Here is a 25,549-nt window from a genome sequence, read left to right as displayed (position 1 = left end):
ATTAGCAGGCAGATTCTCAACCACTGCGCCACCAGGGCAGCCCCACATGTACTTTTAATAAGCTTACTTTGAGCCTCATTTCCGTTATAAAATGTTATATTCTAAAAAACTCTAGTAAATCCTTACATGTAAGCCCAAGCTAGAGGTATAATCTACAGCTGTGCTGTCCAGTAAGCAGCCGCTAGCCACGTGTGTCAACTGAGCATGTGAAATGGGGCTAGTGTAAATTGAGAAGTATTGTAAATATAAAATATACAGCAGATTTAGAAAACAGTACAAAAAGAGAAGAATGCAAACTATTTCATTATTAATTTTTATATCAGTAACATGATGAAATCGTATTCTGGATATATTAAGTTAAAGAAAATATATTATTAAAATTAATTTCACCTATTTATTTTTACAATGTAGCTAGAGAATATTTAAAAGTACATATGTGTCTAGTGTTTATGGCTCACATTTTATTTCTCTCAGTGCTGATCTAAGGCATGAATGCCAATTTGATAATAAGTAGATTTTACAGAACAATTCATTAAATCCCAGCTGGTCTAAATTCTGACCCCTAACCCTAGCAAAAAGGATAAAAAAGAGCAATATCTTGGCTATTACGTAAGGGCTACGTGAAACCTTAGTAAGTTGGAACCCGAGTCCACAAAACTTCAGCACATAAAAATGAACAAACCTTGCTGAAAAAAGTAGTGTAACCAAAATATACCTGGTCAAGTCTAATTAATTGAAAACCTTGTTTAAAAATACTTTGCTTTATGATATATAATTTTAAAACCTACAGAGATGAAAATTAACTGAAAAACTATTTAAAATAAAAGAATTCAGACTGATGGTCAGTTTCAAAATCAATAGCTTCCACCTTACATGTGCTAACAGTCGCAAGTAAGAACATATAATTTTAGAAAGGACCCCATACACAATATCTTCATAAAATATAAAGTATAAATAAAATAAAAATATAAAATATAAATCATCTAGGAATAAATCATTAAAATGCACAGGATTTATAACTGTAACTATGTACATGAGAAAATACCAAAAAAAAGTTAAAAGATAAACTATGAACAGAGAAAACAGTTAATGTCTTTAACATATGATAAGCTCTTAAAATTCAATACAAGACAATCTTCATAAAGGAACTTACAATGAATAAACAATTCAGAAAAAAATAGAACTAATTATTAAACTAATCAAAATGCATTCAACCTTACAAGTACAGCAATGTAAACGTAAAGAGTTTTTTTTTCTTTTTTTTTTTGCATCGTATATTCACAAGGATAAAGAAGACTATCCGGTGCTGGAGAAGGGGTAAAGGAATAGGTACTCTTGTTCATTTTCAGTGAGGCTGTAAACTTCAATAATCTTTCTTGCATTTTTTTGCCCTCATTATAAAAAAAAAGGTACATACTTTTGCCCCAGAAATCCCTTTTCTCAAAGATTTTCACAAAGAAATAATCAGAAAAGTGTACAACGATGTATAAAGGTGCTTATTCAAGAGTGTTTTTTTTTAAACAACTTTAAATGACCTAAATACCCACCCACAGAGGATTCCTTAGTAAATTATTATACAATAACATGTATAATGCTAAGCTGCCATAAAATTCATGATCTATGCATTCAATAAATAACTACTGAGGCCCTACTAAGTGCCAGGCAGTGCTCTAGGCACTGAGGATATGAGTAGTGACGGTAGACAAAAAAAATTCCTTCCCACGGGAGAAGGTGGTCAAAAGTACAATACAAACTTCCAGTTATAAATAAGTTCTGAAGATGTAATGCACAGCATGGTGACTACAGTTAACAAGACTGTATTGTATATTTGAAGTTGCTAAGAGAGTAGATTTTAAAAGTTCTCATCACTAGGAAAGACAGCTGTAACTATGTGAGGTGACGAATATTAACTAATCTTATTGTGGTAATCATTTTGAAATACTGTATATACAAATATCAAATCATGTTGTACACCTTAAACTAATATGATTATGTATCAAGTATATCTCAATAAAACTAGAAAAAAAAAATTAAAAATCCCATCCTCTGTGGAGTTTACATAAACTATATTTGATAGGCAAGGATGTCCATGAAATACTAAGTGGGGAAAAAAGATTAAAAGTAAGGTGGAGTCTGATTTTTCTTAACAAATAAATATATTCCTCCTCTCCTGGAAAATAGCTGGAATGGATTAAATGTTAACATATATATTAAATGATTATATTTGGATGGCATTGTTTGGGGTGATTTTTACTGTCCTCTTGACACCTTTTTGCCACGTGAGTTTTCTTCAATGAGCAGGTGTTACTTCTACAATCAAGAGAACAAATTTAAGCTCTTCTATTAAAAACAAACAGTTACCTGTTCATCTGACAAACACGGAGGGCGACTATATGGCAGGCAAAGCTTTAAGTGCAGAGAACACAGCAGTGAACAGATCACAAAAAAAATCGCTCCCTTTGTGGTGCTCAGGTTCCGGTAGGAAGATATCAAGTAGGTCTGATTATAACGCATCTGTAGGTCATCTCATCTCTAGGTCATAAAATTAATGTAAGTCAACCAATATCTGAGCTCCTACTATGCCCCAGGCAATGTCCTCAGTATATCAGTAAACAAAACAGACAAAAATCTCTGCCTTTAGGGAGCTTATTACCCAGAGGATGAGAGCACTGAAAGATGTGGGTTCCAGTGAGGAGTAAAGAATGAACCTGTTGCCTTTACTCACATTCTAATGAAACTATGTGAGTAGAGACCCAGGCAGCAAATATTTCACGAACTTCAAAAGTACACTCTGATCTCTGCAAACTTTCCTATGGCTGTAAGGTAGGCAAATGATTCAGTTCTCATTGTTTTTGAAATGATATAATGAAAAAATAAAAAAAGAATGATGCACTATAGACTAGAAAACCTAAAATAATTTAGTTCTGCCACACTTAATATCTCCAGATGACACTAAGCAAAATGACATGTATTGGGAATTCTCAAATATTGATCACATGAAGCGTCACTATGCTCACACACCCTCTCTGTGAAAGAGCGTCATGACAGTTGTAAATCTTTTAACTCATTTCTATGGTTACTTTGGGGCATCCTTCATTCACTACACCTTTTTGTCCCACCATTCAATTAGCTGGCTTGCAGCAGATGCATAACACATGCTTGCTAAAGGAACAAAGGATCTTAGTCATCTTTTACTTGGACAAATGAAACAGCCTTCTAAAAGTTTCCTTTTAACAATTCTTGCAGAAATTATCTCCATGCTCCTTTTGTTATCTTTTAAGTAAAGGAAATGTAGTATTCTTTATCATTACAAACATTTTAAAGGTGCCATTTACACAGACCAGTCTAGGAAAACAGTCCCTAGGACGATTCCTAGATTTATCACTTAGCACATGTTTTACATAATCAAATGAATGTCTTACATTTTAGCATAATATTCAACAGAAGAAAATGCAAACCATTGGATAGGTATGTGGTTTTTTTGTGTGCATTTCCTTAGTTTCCAATAATGGTCCTTATTTTGTAAATTATGAGCTCTAGAACACCTCTTTTATTCAAGCAAGAGACTTTGACAATCTGATGGTGACTGTGCCTGTCAGTTGCCAACCCAATAACCATTTTCCCTTTTTCTTTTAGGAATAAAACACTGAGTAATGTGTCAGATAGAAAACTCCATTTCCCAGCTTCCCTTGCAGAAGGGAGCCAATGCAAAATAAGCATTAGTCTTTGTGCGGTACTTCAAAGAAAACCCTTTGGTCTCACACCCTTCCTTTTTCTTCCTACCTGGGACTCCTACACAATGGCTGGAACCCGGCAACCAGGTTATGACTTTATGGAAGTTAAATACTAAGGATGATGAGGCAGAAAGACGTAAGGAGCCCATGTCCCTTACGATTTTATGTAGTAGACATAGCTGACCTGGACTGCCTTCATGTTAGTTTTACAAGACTGAGAAAAATTCTATTTTGTGTAAACTGTTATTTCAGTCCCTGTTTCTAGGATTCCTAATGCTGAATTCAGAGACTTATTTATTTAGCTGGAGTAGAAAGTGAAGAGACCTGTAATTCTTATCCTTCTGCTTTATCTAGTCTTGTGTTCTGGCAAATTTATCTACTATCAGGGTTTCAACTATTATCTCTGAACTTGAGATTCCCATTTGATTTTACCCATATCTAACCTCCAAATTTCAAAGTATCCTCAAAACATGTCCATTTGGATGTCCCCCAATCACTTCAAAATTTGAATGTATATCTTCTCTTACTGTACTGACCCTCCTTCTCCATTTCCTTATCTTTTAATAGATCTTCCCAATCAATCAGGTTCAAGACTAAAAAGCAGAGTTCCTTAAAATGTTTCACCTGCACCAGAATATTCTGGGCAGCTCATTAAGAATGCAGTCCCATGGCAGATCTACTCAACAGAATCGTCGTGAGGCAGCCCAAGAAACCGCAGTTTTAATGGGATACCTGGGATCTTGTAAACATTAAAATTTGAAATTACTGCTTCAGAATCTCCTGCGGTATATTCACTATATCACTATGTCCTATGACGTGACCTTTGTCACCTCATTTCCTACTTTTCCCCCCCTCCCTTTTCCTTTAACACTCCTCTCTCCTGCCTTGGGGCCTGTCTGGAACATTCTTTCCCCAGATTCCCACCAGGCTTCTTTCACCTCCTCCACCTCAACTTTTCAATGAAGGATAGCCTAACCAACCTATTTAAACTTGGAATTCATCCACCAACCTTATGTATCTTACCTTTTCTTTATTTTTCCCACAGCACTTACCACATAACAAAGTCTATAATTTGCTAATTTGTTGTGTTTGCTTTGTCTCTTGCCTCACTAGAATGATAGCACTTCCAGGGCAGGGCTTTTTCTATTCTGTTTGTTCACTGATGTATCTCAAGTACCTGGAACAGTACTTGTAGGAGTTCAACAGATCTCTGTTGAACACGTTAACGATTTACTGAGAAATATCTCTAATTCCTCCCTTCCCAGTCTCACTGCTCCACTCCAATACTAATCCTGGCCTTTGTCATTTTTAGACTTTTTTAAAAAACAACAGAGTGTATTTACAGTGTCATTTCCTCCAAACCATCCAACATACTTCCAGGCTTATCTTTCTAAGACACTGTTTGGGGATGTCACTCCCCTATAATGATTTGGCTCCTAACTGGCCCTGTTAGAAGTATTATACATTGGCCTCATGCTTGCATGAGAATTGAATTAGATGAACTCTAAGATCCTTTTCAAATATCTGATTCAAAATCCAAATGACTCATCTTGGCATTTAAAATGCTCTGTAATCTAGAAGTATTTACTTATCCAAATTTACATCCTATTCCTTCCAAGTTTCCCTTTGTTCCTGGCCAGTTTCTTTAAGAACTCTCAAATAAGCCACAGTCATGTTCACTGCTTTTTCAATTGGTTACTCTCTACCCTCAATGCCCTCCTGACTACTGAAATAGATGGCATTATCTTGGAAGCTTGGCACTCAGACTGTGACCTGCAGGCCAGCATCACTCAGCGTTACCCGTGAGCTTGTCAGAAATGCAACTGCAGCCCTATGCATTTAGAAGCTGCATCTAACAAGATCCCCAGGTGATTTGTGGGCATCTTAAAGTTTGAAAAGCACTGCGTGAGCACTCATTTCAAATCCTTTCTCAATGGAATGTTTGCTCGGCAGACCTCGTGTTCTTATGTCTGATCTGCCACAGCTCTTTGTTACCCATAGCAGGCGCGCTGTTTAATTAATAACATCCCCTCTTAGGCTATTTCTTTTTTTAAAAAAAATAAATTTATTTATTTATTTATTTTTGGCTGCATTGGGTCTTCGTTGCTGTGCACGGGCTTTCTCTAGTTGTGGTGAGCGGGGGTACTCTTCATTGTGGTGTGCGGGCTTCTCACTGTAGTGGTTTCTCTTGCTGCGGAGCACGGGCTCTACAGCGCAGGCTCAGTAGTTGTGGCTCACAGGCTCAGTAGTTGTGGCGCACGGGCTTAGTTGCTCCACGGCATGTGGGATCTTCCCGGACCAGGGCTCAAACCCGTGTCCCCTGCATTGGCAGGCGGATTCTTAACCACTGCGCCACCAGGGAAGCCCCAGACTGTTTATTTCTTATTTCATGGAAGTTCTTTCCCCTCAATTTGGTTGTAAATAGCTTGCACACAGAACAGCCATGCATCTGGCCAATCTGAATGCAGGGAACAGAAACCCATTCAAGTCACTTCAAGGAAAAAAAGAGCCTGTTCTAAGGCTACTTGGGAACTGGGACTAAAGGAGTCAGGAGGGAGGTGCTCCAGGGACTGGCCACCCTCTCTCAGCATCTGTGTCTCTCTGCCTCATTCTCTCCATCCGGTTCATTTTCTCTCCTATCTTCCTCTCTTCACGCAGTTTCTGTTTCCTCATACTAGCAGCATTTGCACAACCTATTACAGCCAGCCATTCTCTCCTCTACCAGCCTATTCTCCTCTGTCCCTTTCTGCTTCAACCTTCACTCTAAGCCTCTAAGCTTAACTCTTCCCATGGGAGAGATGATCACCACAAAGCATCTTTCTGAGCCAAAACACAAGGTTTCAAGTGTTTGAGCCACCTATGGATTCTCTCCTCTTGGGTCAGGAGCCTGCCGTGGTCCAACCAACTGAAGCCAAGGACGCTGCCGTTCAGAACAAGGCCTTTAGGCAGCAGGAGCTGCCAAAACAGACTGTTCCTTAGGAAAGAAAAGTGTGGGCAGGGCAGGCAATGAGCCTCATCGCCAGCCCAGAGGGTCATTATTGATGTTGTCTTCACCACAGTCCAGAGCAACATGCTGAGCACATAATAAACTGAACCAACCAACACGGGGGGTAAGGGTCATTCCCCAAGTGCCACTATGCCCCTGACACTGTGCTGGATGCACAGGGAATACAAAGATTAAATAAGGACCAGTCATTGTTTTCCCACAGCTGTTAATTCAAATGTGTCACTGAACTAGCTACTTGACCTTTGACATGTACCTCAACCACTTGGGCCACAGTTTCCTCAACTATCAGATGGGACCATCTTCACCAACCTCCAGGAGCACTGTAAGGTCCTATAAGGTAATCTTTGTAAAAATGCTTTGAAAACTATACATGCCAATCAAAAACAATACTGTAGCCTCTCAGTACTTAATGAAATCCTCTCATATGGCATAGGTTTTACATTATTTTCTGGTCCTTTCTCTTTTCCCATTTCCCACGATATAGAATCCATCAACTGCTGTTATTTGAAAGAACAATCCCAGTATTACCACTATATTTTCATTACCTGAATGGCTCACTCAAATGATGATTAAGAAAATTCATTCACTATTGTCAAAAAGACAGCAAACAACAAGTGCTAGTGAGGATGCAGAGAAAAGGGAACCCTCATGAATTGTTGGTGGAAATGTAAATTGGTGCAGCCACTATGGTAAACAGTGTGGAGGTTCCTCAAAAAATTAAAAATAGAGCTATCATATGATCCAGCAATTTCACTCCTGGGTATTTATCCAAAGAAAACAAAAACACTAATTAGAAAAATATATGTATCACTATGTTCATTGCAGCATTATTTATAATAGCCAAGATATGGAAGCAACCTAAGTGCCATCAGTAGATGAATGAATAAAGAAGACGCAGTGTGTGTGTGTATGTATACATATAATGGAATATTACTCAGCCATAAAAAAGAATGAAATCTTGCCAGTTGCGACAACATGGATGGACCTAGAGGGTATTATGCTAAGTGAAATAAGTCAGAAAAAGACACATGCTGAATGATTTCATCTATATGTGGAATCTATAAAACAAGTGAACAAACAACAGAAACAGTGTCATAAATACACAGAACAAACAGGTGGTTGCCAGTGGGAATTGGAGTTGGGGGTAGAGACATAGGTGAGGAAGATTAAAAAGGTACAAACTTTCAGGTGCAAAATATATGAGTCATGGGTATGAAATGTACAGTGTGGGGAATATAGTCAATAATTATGCAATATCTTTGTATGGTGACAGACGGTAACTAGACATTGTGGTGATCATGTTGAAATGCATAGAAATATAGAATCACTATGTTGTATAACAGAAATTAACATACTATTGTAGGTCAATTATACTTCAAAAACAAACAAACAAACCAACTCATAGAAAAAGAGATCAGATTGGGGGTTATCAGAGGTGGGGTATGGGGGGAGGGGAAATCAGACGAAGGCGGTCATAAGGTACAAACTTCCAGTTATAAGATAAAAAAGTACTAGGGATGTAATGTACAACATTACATGAAATTATATATGAAATTTGTTAAGAGAGTAAACCCCAAGAGTTCTCATCGCAAGGAAATTTTTTTTTTATTTCTTTAATTTTGTATCTATATGAGTTGATGAATGTTCACTAAATTCATTGTGGTACTCATTTCATGATGTATGTAAGTCAAATCATTATGCTGTACACCTTAAACTTATACAGTGCTATATGTCAAATATAGCTCCATAAAACTGGAAGAAATAAATAAGAAAAAAAGAGAAAATTTACTTCACTCAGAAGTGTAAAAAAAGAATGTACACATTTTTAGTGCGTACATTTAAAGACAGCACTATCATTTATCCAATGTGCATCTATAAGGTGCCCTGTATATTTTTTCATTATATTACAAATGACAATAAGAATGTACTAAATCCCTGTACACAGGTTAGTTTTGACTCTTGTGTGGCCTTCTCCCCAGAGCAGTTTCACTGAGTATTTCCTAAGTGCTGTAACCAGAAAATCATAGCTACTAGAGCTCAGAGCCCCCATTTTTAACATGGGGACTCTGAGGAGGAAAAATAATAAAATGGCCTGTCTCAAACCCCTATAATCCAATTCTCCTAAAATCTGTATCTTTTTTCCTAAAATCACTTTACCACTTGCCAAACATTAAAGGGGGGAGGGGGCGGGGGTGAAGGATGGACATCAGCGATGTTGTGAGAACATGAGCCACCCTTTATAGGATTCAAGTATGGGTTTATGTGACAGAAAAATAAAACAAAGCTCCAGATATGCACTGTTTTGGCTTCGCCATGAACAAAATGAAAAAATATTTACCAACTGACTGCCACATGCTAGGCAGGATGCTGAGGGCTCATCAGAGGATGAAGACAGCCTAGGCCCTCCAAAAGCTTACTGGCCTTTACCCTCGGGCAGCTGTTGCTCATTGCTGACAGGTGTAGCCATTCAACATCTGGCCCTGGGTGGAGCAAAGAAAACAGCTTCCACCTTGCTAAAAAGTCCGCTCAGCTGGCCAAAATGCAGGTATCAGGTAAAGGGAAAAACAAAACCTCAGACGGGAGCTGGGTGAGACTCCGCTGCAGGAGGCGGAACTGCAGAGATGTATCAGCACCGGCGGAGCGCCCAAGCCCAATTAAGGCTCCTCCCGCTCGGAGAGGCGAGGGGCTGTGGATCAAAGGATCCTGCAACCTAGGAAAGGCAGATTCAATTCCCGGGGAGCCGTGATATGGGGGCTGCAAAAAAGGTGGGCGGCTGGCTGGGGCTGTGCTCCCTAGAATGGAGAAGCAGAGTGGAGACAGAGTGGTCTGTGAGCTAGTGGGCAGGGAGGTGGGCAGGGCGAGAGCGCAGAGACCCAACAGTCACGCTGCCGTGTAAAGCGAGCCTTGGGGATCCCTCCGAGGACACCAATTTCGGGGCTCTGCAGCTGGGAAGGGGTCTGCGAGGGCACTGAAGGCGCAGGGAGAAGGGTTCGCCAAGGACCAGGCGGGACAGCCAGACATTGCTGCGGGAAGAGGTGAGACGGGGCATCTCTTACCCGACACACACACACACACACACACTCACACCGCCTGACCCTCGGCTGGCCCCGAGCCGCCCCCGCGCGCGCTCCGCACCCAGCTTCGCGCTGCGGCAGCTACTCACCCTCCGCGCGGGAGCGGATCTCCGACACGGTCCTCCGCACTGTGGGCATCGCGGCGGCCACCGCAGGTGGGTCTTCAGACCAGACTCTGCACCTGTCACGGCGCCGCGCGGGCGGAGGATCTGGCTTCCCCGCGCCGAGCGCTCAGCAGCCGCGCGGGCCCAGCCGCCCACCCAGGACAGTGCCGCTGCCGGGCGAGGCCCTCGCACACCGGCGAGAGAAGGAGGAGGTAAAGAAGGCGGCGGCGTCCGCAGAGCTGAGCGAGCTCTGCCTGCCTCCGCGGAGGGAACGGCGCGGCGAGGGGCGGAGCCCGGACGTCGGCACCCGGGGAGGGATCCTCAGCGTGCCCTCTCACTCGCACAACTGCAGCGCTGCGGGAAAGGCGGGAGAGGGGCGGGGAGAGACTCCGGAGGGCCTCCTGCGCCCCGCCCTGCTTTGGACCGTACCATCCCTGAGGGGGGAGGGGAAGATGCCGGCCTCCTCCACCACAGGCGCCCTCGTCCCGCCCCGTGGCTTCGGCTCTTCCTGTCTTTTCTCAACGCTTTTCTGATTCTTCCAAGTCTTGGCCGGAGCGGAAGGGGTACTGTGGCTCCTGCATCCTTGCAAATCCTCTCCCGCCACCCTCTAGTTTTAATAACAATGGAGTCGCCTGTGGTGCGGAAGTGGTGTTGGGTCTGAGCGGGCTGGAGAGCGGCGAAAGGCCTGGGGCGTCAAGGGCTACGAGCTGCGGAAAGGCATTGCGTGTTGGCCCCCCGGGTGCAGTTCTAGCCTCCTTGCACCGCCAACAGCCCTCGCGACCTGAGTCGCACCTGCTCACTCGCCTGGTCCACGAGCAACAGGTTCTGAGGCCGGGGTCCTCTGGCGTTGGTTGCTCCTCCTGCCCACGGTGCTCGTGTGCGTCTGGGGCCGGCCTGCGAGTGGCCCGGTGCATCCAGCTAGTGCGTGTTCTGCAGCCTGACAGAGCTCTGGACTTGCAGTAAAGTCAACTATTGGGCCAGGTGCTTCAAAAAGGACTTTTTTTGTTTGGCTTTTTGCATTTAGTCAAACGTGCAGGAAGTTGGCAGCAGTAGTTTTACCTGAAAAGGGGAGAGGGAGCCTAGTATAAAGTCCATAAATACATTAAATTTTAGTTTGCCCCATATCCTACAAATAAGTGTAACTTCGTTACCTTTTATTTTGTATATGGAGATCTATGCTAACAAGTTATCAGAACAAGTACGGTATTTTTTATTTATTGTTGATTTCATCTTTAAGTTAGGCTGTAAGGTTTTATATATTGAATAGATCGTGGTGAGCCGCTGAAATGGCGAGAAAGGAGTAAATTGAGTTGGAAACAATTTGCTGCTTCTCTCATCTTGTGCTCTTCCTCCAGCACCCGGTGGAAGAGGGCTTTACGTGGAGGCGTTTATTGTGAACTTCTTTCAGGTCCTGAAGGGAGAGATCTGGAAAGGTTTGAACAGAGAGATAAGTGATTATTCCCAAGCCTCAAGAAAAAATAAAACCTGCTGATAGCATCTTATTTCCATTTGTGGTGTTTCCTCTGTCTCCTGCAGGTAGCATTTGCTAATCAGAGCCCTGCCCTATGTTAATTCTGAGTCAGGCGCTCAGTGCATATTTATGAAGAACCCACTCTACTTGGCTCTGATTCAGAGGCTGGGATTAGAACAAAGAAAATGTATTTCCAGTGTTCATGAAACATTGCAGGGTAGAGCAGGACTCAAAGGTGTTTATTTCAGTGATGGTCTTGATTTACAGGTATGGTCTTCTAAAAGTAAGAAATGAGCACACAGCCTTTTTAGGACAGTCATCACTGACCCTTCTTTTTCCTTCCAGGTCCAGGATCTCCTTGTATAAAGCAAACTCCCTCTGGCTTGATGAACGTGCGTCTGAAAAAAATTAAAACGGTAAGTACAACAAGGAAATAGTTTTTAAAAATCAGCTGTAAAAGTTAGTGAACAGAAACCAGAGAAAAATGCAGTGCTTTTGCGATTAACATTTTAGATAGGATTTTATATAAAGCCAGAACCAGTTTTTATTCAAAATCAGTGCACAGCAGCATACCAGTATTTGATTTATGAGCAATCGCCTTTGTAATTCCTATGGACCCTGAAATGAAGTTCAATTCTGCTTATTTACAGATAGTAATTAACTGGAGTTCCAGAGATTACCTCTGTTTTCTATAGACCAATCTATTTTATATATGTCTGTGTGTCTGCCATTAACAACCCATCAGCAAAGTTGACAACATACATCATTCATACAGAAAATGGCAAGAGTCTTTCATGCAGAGAAGAACATTGCCTGATATAGTCCATAGCTCACTGTGTGTCCTTTCCCAAGTTATGCTATCACTTTAGCCATAATGGCACGAGTATCCTACCTAACTCATTTCTTTTTTGTTTGTTTGTTTCGTTTTGTTTTCCCCAGCTTTTTTTTTTTTTTAACATCTTTATTGGAGTATAATTGCTTTACAATGTTGTGTTAGTTTCTGCTGTATAGCAAAGTGAATCAGCTATACATATACATATATCCCCATAATCCCTCCCTCTTGCATCTCCCTCCCACCCTCCCTATCCCACCCCCCCAACTCATTTCTGAAAAACCATTCATTTCTGATTGTTAGAAAGCACACATGTTTTTATTGGTGCAGAACCCTGATTGAAGTTGAATGTTGTACTAATCTGCATGTGCTTGATTTCAAAGTCCTCTCAGATCTCCTCATCTTCCATTGCACAGTGCTCTAGCCTCTGGCAGGGAACTCTGGTGCCAGCAACATGACCTTGTCACAGAACCTGTAATACAACTCAGATGTCAGCAAGATCGTTTAAAAACATTCAGGTCCTGCGACTGCACTGTTGATGGACTTAGAAGGAAGCGGGTTATTCAAGAATAACTTTTCCAAGGGCCAGGTTTTATCCTCCACGAAGTATCCATTGAATGCATAACGTGTGAAGTCCCCAGCCAGAATGCTAAGTTACAAAGACGCTTAATGCATTTGTTAAAGTAAACAGCAGTGTAACAGGATGACTGACACTTAATGCCAAATAGACCAGCAGCAACACTAGAGGCACTGAGAGAAGGGGAGATTCCAAGAGCTGGGTGATCAACATACTTGAGCTAGGTTTTGAAGTAGGGGTTAAGTCTGTAGAAGTGAAAAGGAAACATCATTCCAGGTAGGAATGCTTGGCATATAGTTAATAGGTAAGTGCTCAATTATGATTTTTTAATGAATGGTTAAGGAAATGGAATGATGGAAGACCATATATGGTTGGGGAGAACCAAGAGACCACTTGGACTACAGGGATCTCACTGAGAATCTGTACACTTTATTTTTATTTTTTCTAATTTTATTGAAGTATATTTGATTTACAATGTTGTGTTAATTTCTGCTGTACAGCAAAGTGACTCAGTTATGCATATATATATTCTTTTTCATATTCTTTTCCATTATGGTTTATCACAGGATATTGAATATAGTTCCCTGTGCTATACAGTAGGACCTTGTTGTTTATCCATTCTATATATAATAGCTTACATCTGCTAACCCCAAACTCCCAATCCATCGCTCCCCCAGACCCCCTCCCCTTTGGCAACCACACCTCTCTCTGTTCTCTTTATCTGTGAGTCCGTTTTGTAGATGTGTTCATCTGTACACTTAAAATGTGGGAATTTTATGTTATGTGAATTATATCTTAATAAAGCTGTTTAAAAAATTGTCTCTAGAGGTGTGAGCCACAAAAATTATCAAGTCCAGAAAGTCAAAGAGATGTTGAGCATATTTCTATCTTGGTGGATTTTCACTTACTAATTACGTGATATTGCCTTGAGTTTGTTGTTGTTGTTGGGGACACCGAGAATTAAGAATTGGTCCTTCTTGGGAGGAACTCATAGTTAACTAGGTGACAGAGGCATGCTCACTAATTTACTAATTTATGATATACCCAGAAGTGCTTTGGGAACTTACATCCTGAAGGTAGTTGGAGATGTACTTGAGAACCCTGCTTCTGATTGAGAAGGAGGAATGCAAAGTTGAATACTATACGACTATAGAATACAGATGCTGGATAATGCTGGCAACTACATTCTAAATTCTTTTGCAAAAGCACAAAATAATGGGGTAAAATTAACCTTAAAGTTTAGATAATTATATCTTTTAGTTTAAAATTGAGGTTAAGATATAACAAAATTCTATCTAGTCGCAAAGCTACCTGGTTATTGTAAGAAAAGATGCTTATTACCTTTGGTGTGTAGTTGGTATATTGATTCAATGGATGGTGAAGATACTGTTATGGTTAAGAGATTATTATGACATCATTATGGTATGATTAAGATATTATTATGCTATTGGGCTTGTAAGGCACTTTCCCCAAGTTTTCCCATCTTGATTGCTCTTTTTCTGTCACCATCATTTACATGCACACTGCTCCGGTGCACCAGCAAGTTCTTTAGGCTCAGTTTTAAAAATATGTCTTACTTCTATCCACATTTCATCTCCACCTCTACCTTGTACAGGCCCCCATCATCGTTCACCTGCAGTAGCCTCCTAACTGATCTCCCTACTTTCACTTTTGTCGCCCATTCATAGTTATTATTATTTAAAAACACAAATGAGTTTATTATTTTAGGATGAGTCAATGTCATTATTATTATTTTAAAAAACAAATGAATTTTAATTTCTTTAAAACACAAATGAGTTTATGTCATTTCTTAGGACTTCAGTGGCTTCCGGCAGCACCTGGATTGAAGCCCAAACCCTTTCTGATCTTGCCCTTGCCTGCCTCTCGGGCTCATCTCCTTTTACCCCTTATTTGGTCGTTGGGCTCAGATTATCCCAGCTCACCCCAGCTGATATTGCCCCACTTCCCCAATGCCAGCCACCACCACATTGCCTTAGTCTGTTTTTCTCATAGCACTTATCTCTGAAGTTTTCTTGTTTGTTGGTTTACCTGTTTATGATAAATAGGTCTTGCTCTATTGTCTTACTTATTACAATTTGTCTAACTTTAAGAACAGTGTCAAATGGCACAGGATCAATAAATATTTGTTGAATGAATGAATGAACTGAAAAATGAGTGTACTGTGAATGATCTAGTTCCTTAAGATTGGAGACTGGAAATAAGTCAAAGAATAGTATTTTATTTGAGTAGATAATAAGTTATACCCTTCATAGGCATGTATACTGGAATATATTACTTTGTCATGAAATAATTTAGAACATATTTGCTATGAAGTACTTGATACCAGAAGAAGCTTCTGAATACCATATTGGCTTTTGTTAAAATCAAGTGATCGAATTTTTAAAACAATAGACTGATTGGAGTAGCTTGTTCTTGCTGGACTCACTGTAACAAAACCCATATAACACAAAGATGTGTGTGCAAAGATATTCACTGAAGCATTGTGTAGGAGCAAAAAGAATGTAGCCATCACCGTGTGCTGATATTGAAAGAATATCAAAATATATTAAGTAAAAAAATGCCTGTAATAAAACAGGGTGCATAATATGATTCATTTTGGTAAATAAATGAATTATATATATATTATTTTATAGAAAAGCATAAAACAGTCATTTACCTTTGGGTGGAAGGACTGGGGTAGTGAGGAGGGAGGCTCCTATTTTTCCTATTTGATACTTTTCTGCATTGTTTGCATTTTCTAACTATAAGATTTTTTTTTTAAAGTGTCAATAGGGGTTATTTGGATTTTGCTTTTTTTTTTGTATTAATAAGTGTCATGTCTTTAAAGCACTCATGTTTTTAAAAGTGCACTCAGAAACCATCAGAATATTCAAGAGAATTTAATCAGAATAAGAAATGCCAGATGAAAAAACAAAACAAAACAAAAGACAAACTTGATTTCAACCATACTTTTCTCTCATGCCTGTGATTCATTTCTCATGAGTTTACCATTCTCTTTCCAAACACGTTAGCAAAGTTTTAAGTCAAAGTTATCATGTCTTTAAACTTTATTATCTTCTTCATATAGTGGGAATTTCCAACAAAAAATAGTACAATGATTTTTTTCTTCACTATAATTAAAAATATTTTGCTCCTGTTTAAATGAAATGAGATTTAAAATGTTGATTTGTTTATATGAAAAGACTCTTAATAGAAAAAATATTTTAAATATACTCCAGTACATTTAAAATAGTGTTTGATTCACACACAAATTTTCAGAAAAAACATTTACTGAATTTTTTACTCAAAAAGTAAATGAACGTTCAAGGCAAAATAATCCTGGTATTGAGATCTTGAATTCAGACTTGTCATTTCAAACTGATGAGAGTAATTAAATGGCATGATTTTTACTTGAAAAATTTCCATCCTACCAGAGCCAGGAAGTGAAAATTAATTCTTAATTTAGAAGTGCTGTTTCTTTTCCAAAACTTAACAAAACAACATTCCAGTAATGCTGAGTCTCTGTAAAATATTATTGTAAAATATTCTTCATGGATAATACATTTACTGTAGTATTTTCATGAATTCTGATATTTTAAAAAGCAGCTTTATCGAGGTATAATTGACACAATAAACTTAATATGTTTAAAGTGTAGAATTTGGTAAGTTTGGACATACATATAAACACCTACGAAGCCGTCACCACATTCAAGATAATAAACATATCCATCATTTCCAGAAATTTCCTCTTTCCCCTTGGTATGGTTGTTATGTATAACTAGAGATGCTTTTTCTTCATGCATTCAGTGCAATTTATTGAGTGCCCACCACATTCTAGATACTGAGCTGAATATTTGAGTTTGAATGGTCAGCTAAACCAATAGGTTCTGGACCAATAAAAAATTATGATCAAATAATTATGTAAGTAAATAAATATAAAATCATAACTGTATATCATATTCTAATGGAAAGGTAGTCTACACCTGTACATATTGATTGTACTTCAAAGTATTTCTGGACTTTCACACTTATATCTGGAACTCTTCAAAAATGTGTATATGTACCTTTATAATATGTCTGAAAATAGACATTAACATTTTATTTCTACTGGATGTTATGGCATTTATCTTGAAAATGGTGTCATGTTTCTTACATGAAAAGGATAGCCAGTGAAGACAAGAAATTTTATTATAATTTATTTCTTTGATGTTTACCAGAAAGCCAATATTGGAAATGAAAAAACTCCTAAGAAAATTTCACTTCTTTTTCTTGCCATGTCATATTAGGTGTTATTTCAAAGGAGGAAAGGTGATAATAATGAGGTAAAGTATTGAAAGAGAGGAATGTTTATTAAAAATTGAATATAGCAGTAAATGACATAAATATGATTATGAAATACAATTTTGTAGTTCCATCACTTTTAATTTGGAAAGAAAGCCAGACTTAAACAAGATGGTTTCCTGATGAATTTAAATAAGGCATAGCTATCAAATGTGAAATATTTGCCGATCGCATTTGGGCCTCTTGGATGATATATCCTCTGCTCAGTTTCATAACTCACTGCAGTGTTTAGCAGACATATTGGAAAATCACAATGTTGTTGTTTTTTTCCCTCTGACCCCAGAAATTCTCAGAAACAACATTTGCTGGAAAGAGGAATCATTTATCACTGTAGATTCTTTCTAACTTTGAACTCTGAGGAAATCTACCAAATGGAGAAAGAGAATCAATACTTAACTCAGGATTACATTTTAGTATTCACTCTAAAGAAAGAAGCCAGGGGGAAAACACTATAAAGAAAAGGCGTAAAGAAGGTAAACCAGCTATAGATTCAGGGCTTGTGGAAGCTGGACATTCCGGAGGCAAGAGTGAAGTGAGCTAGTGCCAAGGACGGGAGCAGAGGCTTGGACCTCTTGGATAGATCTGCTTGCTGGATCTAGGCCTGAAATGTCAGCTCCTCTTCCCTGCCTGTGTTCTCTTGTCTGTTTTTCATTTAGTCTAACCTCTTAAAAGCTGACCTTTGTCTGTTAAATTGCAACCTCTTTCCTTCTGTTCCTGAATCCATGCTATTCTGATTCCAGCTTGCCTCCCAGGCTTTCAGCAGCCATATAGCCTCTAATTGAAGTGGTTGCAATCTGTTGCCTGCATAGCCCCTCGAGGTTTCCAGTGCCCCTTCGTTTGGTCCTGTGCCTAGTTTTGGCCCCCATTGGCTTCTTCTGACTTCCTCGTTTGTGTGTGTGTGTGTGTGTGTGTGTGTGTGTGTGTGTGTGTTAATTTCTGTTGTACAGCAAAGTGATTCACATACCATATATATATATATGCTTTTTTTAATATTCTTTTCCATTATGGTTTATCACAGGATATTGACTATAGTTCCCTGTGCTATCCAGTAGGACCTTGTTGTCCATCCATTCTTTACATAATAGCTTACATCTACTAACTCCAACCTCCCACTCCATCCCTCCCCCAACCCCCTCCCCCTTGGCAACCACTAGTCTGTTCTCTGTGTCCATGAGTCTCCTGACTTGCTCTTGATCTAAAATGACAGTGAAGGAGGAAAAGGGAGACCTGTAGGTTGAGAAATACTGAGAAGATTTGAATAAGTACATGGGAACCAAATTATGGAAGACCATGCAAATCAGCAGAGGTGTTAGAATGAATGCACAAGGTGAAAGGGAGTTACAGTAGGCCCTAGGTAACACAGGTTTTAAAAAGATTTTTGTGGTGGTAACAATACAGAGCATGAATTACAGTAGAAGTAAAGAGATCAAGATGGAGACGTCAAAGATCTGTTCAGTTAACAGAGGAAATGATGATTTTTAAAAAATTAAGCTTGAATATAATATGAGGCATTTTTCATAATACTTATGGGACTACAGAGAGTAAAGGACAATAGTCTGTTTATCTGAAAGGAAAAGATAATCTTCTCTGTGTAGTTACAGATATAAGTATAGATATAGATATGATTATGTTTGAACTTTTTAGATGTTGTGTCGATTTTTTATTGAACCAGAAATTCTGACATTCAAGGAGGGGAGATTACCTTCGTTACTTTCTTTGAAAGATGCTAAGTGTATATTATATTTGAGCATATGCTTAATTAACAGAAGTGTTTTATTTATCTTTTAATGTTACTATAGCTTTCAGTAGTCTGAAAAAAATGTATGATTAATCTAAAAACCTCATTGGTATCAATCCTGACTTAATGAAAAGAACTGGAATCAGAAGACTTGGTTTGCACCTCAGTTCTGGTTCTTTCTAGTGGTTGGATTTTGAGAATATCATTAAAAAACCTTTCAGAACCTCAGATTGGCTAGTGGATTAACATGCAGGCTTTACAATCAAACAGCTAGATTCATATACAGGTTCTGCCACTTACCAGTAATATGACTTTGGCCAAGTTACCTAACTTCTCTGTGCCTCAGTTTCTTCATCCATAAACGGGAACTAATTATAATACCTATTTTATCAGAATGTTGTGAGAAGTACATGAGATAATTTATTATAATGTACTATACAAATTTTAGCTGTTATCATCTGGTGCATCCAACCTGTTTTTATACTCTGAGTGACGTAAAATTAAATGGTTTTAGGTACCAGAGGCATTTCCCTCAATATTGCCTTTCTTTGTATAGTCAAATAACATAAGTTTACTTAACTATCATTTGTATGACAGATGGCAGGAATGTTGAATATGTAATTTTAATGCAGGATTCTATTTATTGGTTTCAAGAGACTTGCTGCAAGAATGCTGATTAGTAATATTTATTAAAATGTTAAATATGTCTTCTTATGTCATTTAAAATAAGATTCAACTGTATATAATAGAAAACCCAAAATAACGGTGATCTATATGAAGCAGGAGTTTATTTCTCTGTCATATAAAAGAAGTCTGAAGATAGACTCCACACTGGCATCAAAGAATCAGGGTCTTCCCTTTCTGCTCTGCATGCTAACCTATGGCTTCCATCCTCAAGGTCACCTCATGGTCCTAGCTGTCTTCTGGTGTGCCAGCTATAACATCCTCATTGGAAGATGGGAAAAGGAATAAAGATAAAAAGAGATCCCAGCATGCTTAGATAGATCTCTTTAAGCATCCATTCCTGAAGTCTCCAAAGAAATTATGCTTAAATGTTATTAGCCAGAACTTAGTCACATGGCCACACCTAGCTGAAAGGGAGGCTGGTAAATTTAGTTTCTTATTCAGCTGGCAGTGTACCTAGATAAAATTTGAGGTTCTGATACCAATGAGGAAGGAGAGGATGCCTTTAAGGGTAGGCAGCCAGCATTCTCTGGCTTCCCCATAAATCTCAGAAATCATTCTCAAGGTTGCATTATTAAAATACTGGAGTTCTTCATGGACATAATGGAATAATGAAACTATGTTTTGTTCAAATTGTGTTTTAAAATATTTATAAGAATAAAGGAAAAGAGTTTGCTTTATTTTAGAAACAGTCTTGATGAAGTAGGTTTTAAATTGATGGAGTTTAGCAAAGAATTTATTAAATGCTAATTGAATATAATATTGAATTGAGTACAGTAGAAAATAGAGGGATAAATTGTTGATAAGTTATTAGTTATTAAGGTGACTTCCTGTTTTAAAGACAAATAAAATTTAAACATTTATACACCAACAAATTGGACAACCTAGAAGAAATGGATAAATTCCTAGAAACATACAACTTACTAAGACTGAATCATGATGAAATAGAAAATCTGAACAGATTACTAGCAAGGAGATTGAATTAGTAATCAAAAACCTCTCAACCAACAAAAGTCCAGGACCAAACAGCTTCATGGTAAGTTCTACCAAACATTCAATGAAGAATTGTTACTAATTCTTCTCAAACTCTTCCAAAAAATAGAAGAGGGGGAACTCTTCCACACGCATTTTATGAGGCCAAATTTACCCTGATACCAAAACCAGACAAGGATGCCACAAAAAAGAAAATAATAGGCCAATATCCTTGATGAACATAGATGCAGAAATCCTCAACAAAATATTAGCACACAGAATTCAACAAAACATTAAAAGGATCATACATCATGATCAAATGGGATTTATTCCATTCATTTAAATGGTTCAGCATCTGCAAATCAATCAGTCAATGTGATACACCATATTAACAAAATGAAGGATAAAAATCATATGATCATCTCATAGGTGCAGAAAAAACATTTGACAGAATTTAACATCCATTTATGATAAAAAATTTCAACAAACTGGGTACAGAGGGAACATACCTCAACATAATAAAGACCATATATGACAATCCCACAGCTAACGTCATACTCAACAGTGAAAAGCTGAAACCTTTTCCCCTAAGATCTGGAACAAGACAATGCTGTCCACTCTTTTATTCAAGATAATATAGGAAGTCTTAGCCAGAACAATTAGACAAGAAGAAGAAATAAAAGGCATTCAAATTGAAAGGAAGAAGTAAAACTGTCAACATTTGCAGGTGACATGATATTATATATAGAAAACCATGAAGACTCCATCAAAAAGTGTTAGAACTAATAAATGAATTCAATAAAGTTGTGGGATACAAAATAAGTACACAAAAATCGATTGCATTTCTTTACACTAATAACAGTGTATTAGGAAGAGAAATTAAGAAAATAATTCCATTTACAATTGCACCAAAGAGAATAAAATACCTAGGAATAAATTTCACCAAGGAGGTGAATGACCTGTGTATTGAAAACTACAGGATATTAATGAAAGAAGTTGAAGAAGACACAAATAAATGGAAAGATATTCCATGCTCATGGATTGGAAGAAATAATATTGTTAAATTGTCCATACTACCCAAAGTAAAATACGGATTCAATGTAGTCTCTATCAAAATTCCAATTGCATTTTCCACAGAAATAGAACAAATGATCCTAACAATTGTATGGGACCACAAAAGAGCCTGCATAGCCAAAGCAATCTTGAGAAAGAAGAGCAAAGCTGGAGGCATCACATTGCCTGATTTCAAACTAAACTATAGTAATTAAAACAGTATGGTACTGGCATAAAAACAGGCACGTAGATCAGCAGAACAGGGTAGAGAATCCAGAAATAAACCCACACATATATGGTCAATTAATTTATGACAAATGAGCCAAGAATATACAATGGGGAAAGGACAGTGTCTTCAATAAATGATGTTGGGAAAATTGGATAGCCACTTGTGAAAGAATGAAACCAAATCACTATCTTACATCATACACAAAAATTAACTCAAGATGAATTAAAGATTTGAGCTTAAGACCTGAAACCATAAAACTCGTAGAAGAAAACATAGGCAGTAAGCTCCTTGACATAGGTCTTGGCGCTGATTTTTTGAATCTGACACCAAAAGCAAAAGAAATAAAAGCAAAAATAAACAAGTAAGACTATATCAAACTAAAAAGCTTCTGCACAGCAAAGGAAACCATCAACAAAATGAAAAGGCAACCTATTGAATGGGAGAAAATAATTGCAAATCATATATCTGATAAGGGGCTGATATCCAAAATATAAAAAGAATTCATACAACTCAATAGCAAGAAAACAAACAACCCAGGTAAAAATGGGCAGAGGATCTGAATAGACATTTTTCCAAAAAAATACAACAGGTACATGAAAAGATGCTCAACATCATTAATCAGGGAAATGCAAGTCAAAACCACAATGAGATAACGACCTCACAGCTGTTAGAAAAAAGATAAGAAATAAGTTTTGTGAGGATGTGGAGAAAGGGGAACCCTCATACACTGTTGGTGAGAATGTCAATTGGTGCAACCACTATGGGAAACAATATGGAAGTTCCTCAAAAAATTAAAAATAGAACTGCCATATGATCCAGCAATTCTGCTTCTGGGTATTTATCTGAAGAAAACAAAAACACTAATTAGAAGATATATATGCACTCCTATGGTCATTGTAACATTATTAGCAATAGCTAAGATATGGAAACAATCTAAGTGTCCATCAATGGATGAATGCATAAAGAAATTGCATATATATATATATATATATATATATATATATATATACACACGTAATGGAATATTATTTAGTCATAAAAATAATGAAGTCTTGCCATGTGTGACAACACAAATGGACTTCCAGAGCATTATGCTAAGTGAAATAAGTTAGAGAAAAACAAATATCATATGATCTCTCTTATATGTGGAATCTAAAAATAAACAAATGAACAAAAAATAAAAACACAGTAAGCTCATAGATACAGAGATCAGATTGGTGGCTGCAAGAGACAAGGGTTGTTGGGGGTGGGAAAAATGGGTGAACTTTTTTTTTTTAATTTAAACAAATTTAATAAAAATTAAAAAAGAAAAACAGAATCTTAGGGGTGAAAACAAGACTCACAAAAGCGATGGATGAAATAAACACATAGAAAGGTCTTCTATTTCAATTTTGTCTGTTTAAAATCAGAAAAGGGAAAAATTAAAGAATTAGAGGTCTCTGAAGAGAGATGGTACTTAATAGCATTATGGAAGCATCAGTCTTTGAGTTGTGTACAGACTGCACTGTGAGGGAAGAGTGGCATACCATATTACAAAGCTGCTGTGGCCATCTTGTCGATGTTAGTTTTCCGTGTTCTTGAGGACGGCTTTTGGATCCCGAAAAGGTTATCCAAAGCAAACTTTATTTTTTGAATTTAATATTAAATGTATTAAATTTATGTATTAAAAACATAGTTCTTTCTTAAGCTTTGAAATTCAACTTAATCATTTTATTCTACTTAAAAATGTAGCAAATTTTAAGAATTACTTTAAGGAGGTGTTAATGTTTGATTCTTTTCATAAACAAAAACTCCCTTAAATATTTTAAACTATGCTTATTAAGTCGGTACATTTTGTTTTCTTTTTAAGTCCTTTACTCACCTGAAAGAGCATTCCAAGTACTTATGTAACCATTAAAATAGGATAAATTTAACTTATAAAAATAAGTCTTAGGCTTTCTTAAATTTTCTAATACTGGTGGATCTCAACATAATTTCTTTGACTAAATCAATTATTCAGTCCTGTCAATTTAGTTTGGAATCACAAGGATGAAATATTTTTGTAATAGGTAAAATTCTCTTAAATACATTGATTATTTCTAAACTTTACTAAAAAATATTAGTACTATAAGTTTGATTTACTTCACCATATGAATACGTCATTCTCCAGGTTTAAAGCTAATAATTCTCTTGAAAACAATTATGTCATCCACACAATTTTAGGGTTAGCATTCCAAGCACTTTTGGAGATTACACTCTCAATTGGCTGAGGTTGAATATTAACCAGCAATGTCATTTAGGACATCTGAGCTCTAGAACTACAGATACCCTTGAAATTTTTCTAGCATCTATGTCTGTCAACAGGACTCATCCTCTAGATTCAAGTAATCCATTACCTAATACTTCTCTCCGTGTACAGAAGTCCATATTTGGTCCATTTGATTCATTTCAACAAATCCATTACTGTGTTATTCTATTTTACATTCTCTTCATATTTTTTCCTATCTGTTAACATTAATGTGTACAGTTCTTTTAATGACATTGGATTGGATTTTGTTTATTTTCCAAGGCTTTTTCTAATTGGTTACTTTTAGTTTTAAGGTCTAGGTACCCTGAATGATGATGGTGAATTGAATAGAAACAAACAAATGGAGAAATGGAGAGTGTCCTGAAGGGAGCATAGAGAGTAGATGTTAGGGTTGGTGATGGATTCTTAGAAAAGGAAACACTGAATAAAGACCCCAGAGATAAGGTGGAGCCCTCAATCCCATTACTCCCCCATCTCTTCAAACCCCAAAACACAGCTGTCAAGACTACGTGAAGAGTACTTTGTTGAGAGTTTTGGGGTTACTGAAAGGGATTATATAAAATGGAAAATAAGAGGATGTTTCTTTTGAAATTTATGGCACTTAGGAAAGACTTTTATGCTAAGTAATTGACCTAATGCCTTTCTTACGAAAGACATTGAGGCAATTTGTTCCATAGACCTTACAGAGTCCTTCCCTACTGTTATGTGGGAAGCTTACTTAGTTCCTGAAGGAGATCAAAGTCACTAAACTTAGAAAAATACCATTATCACACCTATAAATTAATATTAATTTCTTAATATTATTACACATCTAGCAAAAGCTGAAAGTTCTTTAACTTTTAGCAGTTCTTTGCAGATAAGCTGAATGGAAGATTAGGGGAAATATTCTCATTATAGAAAAACTCGCTGTTAGAACAAATGAACAGTCATAGTGAAAGGAAACATTTTACTAAACATATAAGAAATCTTGTTGCTTCTAGTATTTCTTTGTAGATTAGATGGTGGAAAAATTTATAGAGTAAACCATAGGTATTTTTTTTTTTAAATTTTATTTATTTATTTATTTGTTTGTTTGTTTATTTATTTATTTATTTATGGCTGTGTTGGGTCTTCGTTTCTGTGCGAGGGCTTTCTCTAGTTGCGGCAAGTGGGGGCCACTCTTCATCGCGGTGCGCGGGCCTCTCACTATCGCGGCCTCTCTTGTTGCGGAGCACAGGCTCCAGACGCGCAGGCTCAGCAATTGTGGCTCACGGGCCTAGTCGCTCCGCGGCATGTGGGATCTTCCCAGACCAGGGCTCGAACCCGTGTCCCCTGCATTGGCAGGCAGATTCTCAACCACTGTGCCACCAGGGAAGCCCCATAGGTATTTCTTTTTCAATGTCTGTTTCCATAATAGACGTTTAGGGAATGTGTGTGTTGGCAATGAGATACCACTTTCAGCAAGAG

General features: G+C 37.8%; 2 protein-coding genes across 17 annotated transcripts in view; one reads left to right on the top strand and one right to left on the bottom strand.

Annotated features, from left to right (window-relative positions):
- ATP8A1 (ATPase phospholipid transporting 8A1) overlaps positions 1–10,262 on the bottom strand; it is a 239,586-nt gene extending 229,324 nt beyond the window's left edge. For all 4 annotated transcript variants that reach the window (XM_059923073.1, XM_059923074.1, XM_059923072.1 and 1 more), the window contains exon 1: positions 9,905–10,262. In XM_059923073.1, the coding sequence (XP_059779056.1) occupies positions 9,905–9,953 (49 nt within the window). In that variant the 5' untranslated portion in view covers positions 9,954–10,262. The remainder of the gene's footprint in view (positions 1–9,904) is intronic.
- A 324-nt stretch (positions 10,263–10,586) lies between these two features.
- Positions 10,587–25,549, top strand: part of GRXCR1 (glutaredoxin and cysteine rich domain containing 1) — a 339,725-nt gene continuing 324,762 nt past the window's right edge. For all 13 annotated transcript variants that reach the window (XR_009503458.1, XR_009503457.1, XR_009503453.1 and 10 more), the window contains exons 1-2: positions 10,587–10,900; positions 11,736–11,806. The gene's annotated coding sequence lies outside the window, so the exon portion shown is untranslated. The remainder of the gene's footprint in view (positions 10,901–11,735; positions 11,807–25,549) is intronic.

The sequence above is a fragment of the Balaenoptera ricei genome, chromosome 5 (assembly GCF_028023285.1).
Source record: "Balaenoptera ricei isolate mBalRic1 chromosome 5, mBalRic1.hap2, whole genome shotgun sequence".
In the NCBI taxonomy this organism is placed as follows: Eukaryota; Metazoa; Chordata; class Mammalia; order Artiodactyla; family Balaenopteridae; genus Balaenoptera; species Balaenoptera ricei.
This window is presented reverse-complemented; position numbering and strand designations above follow the sequence as displayed.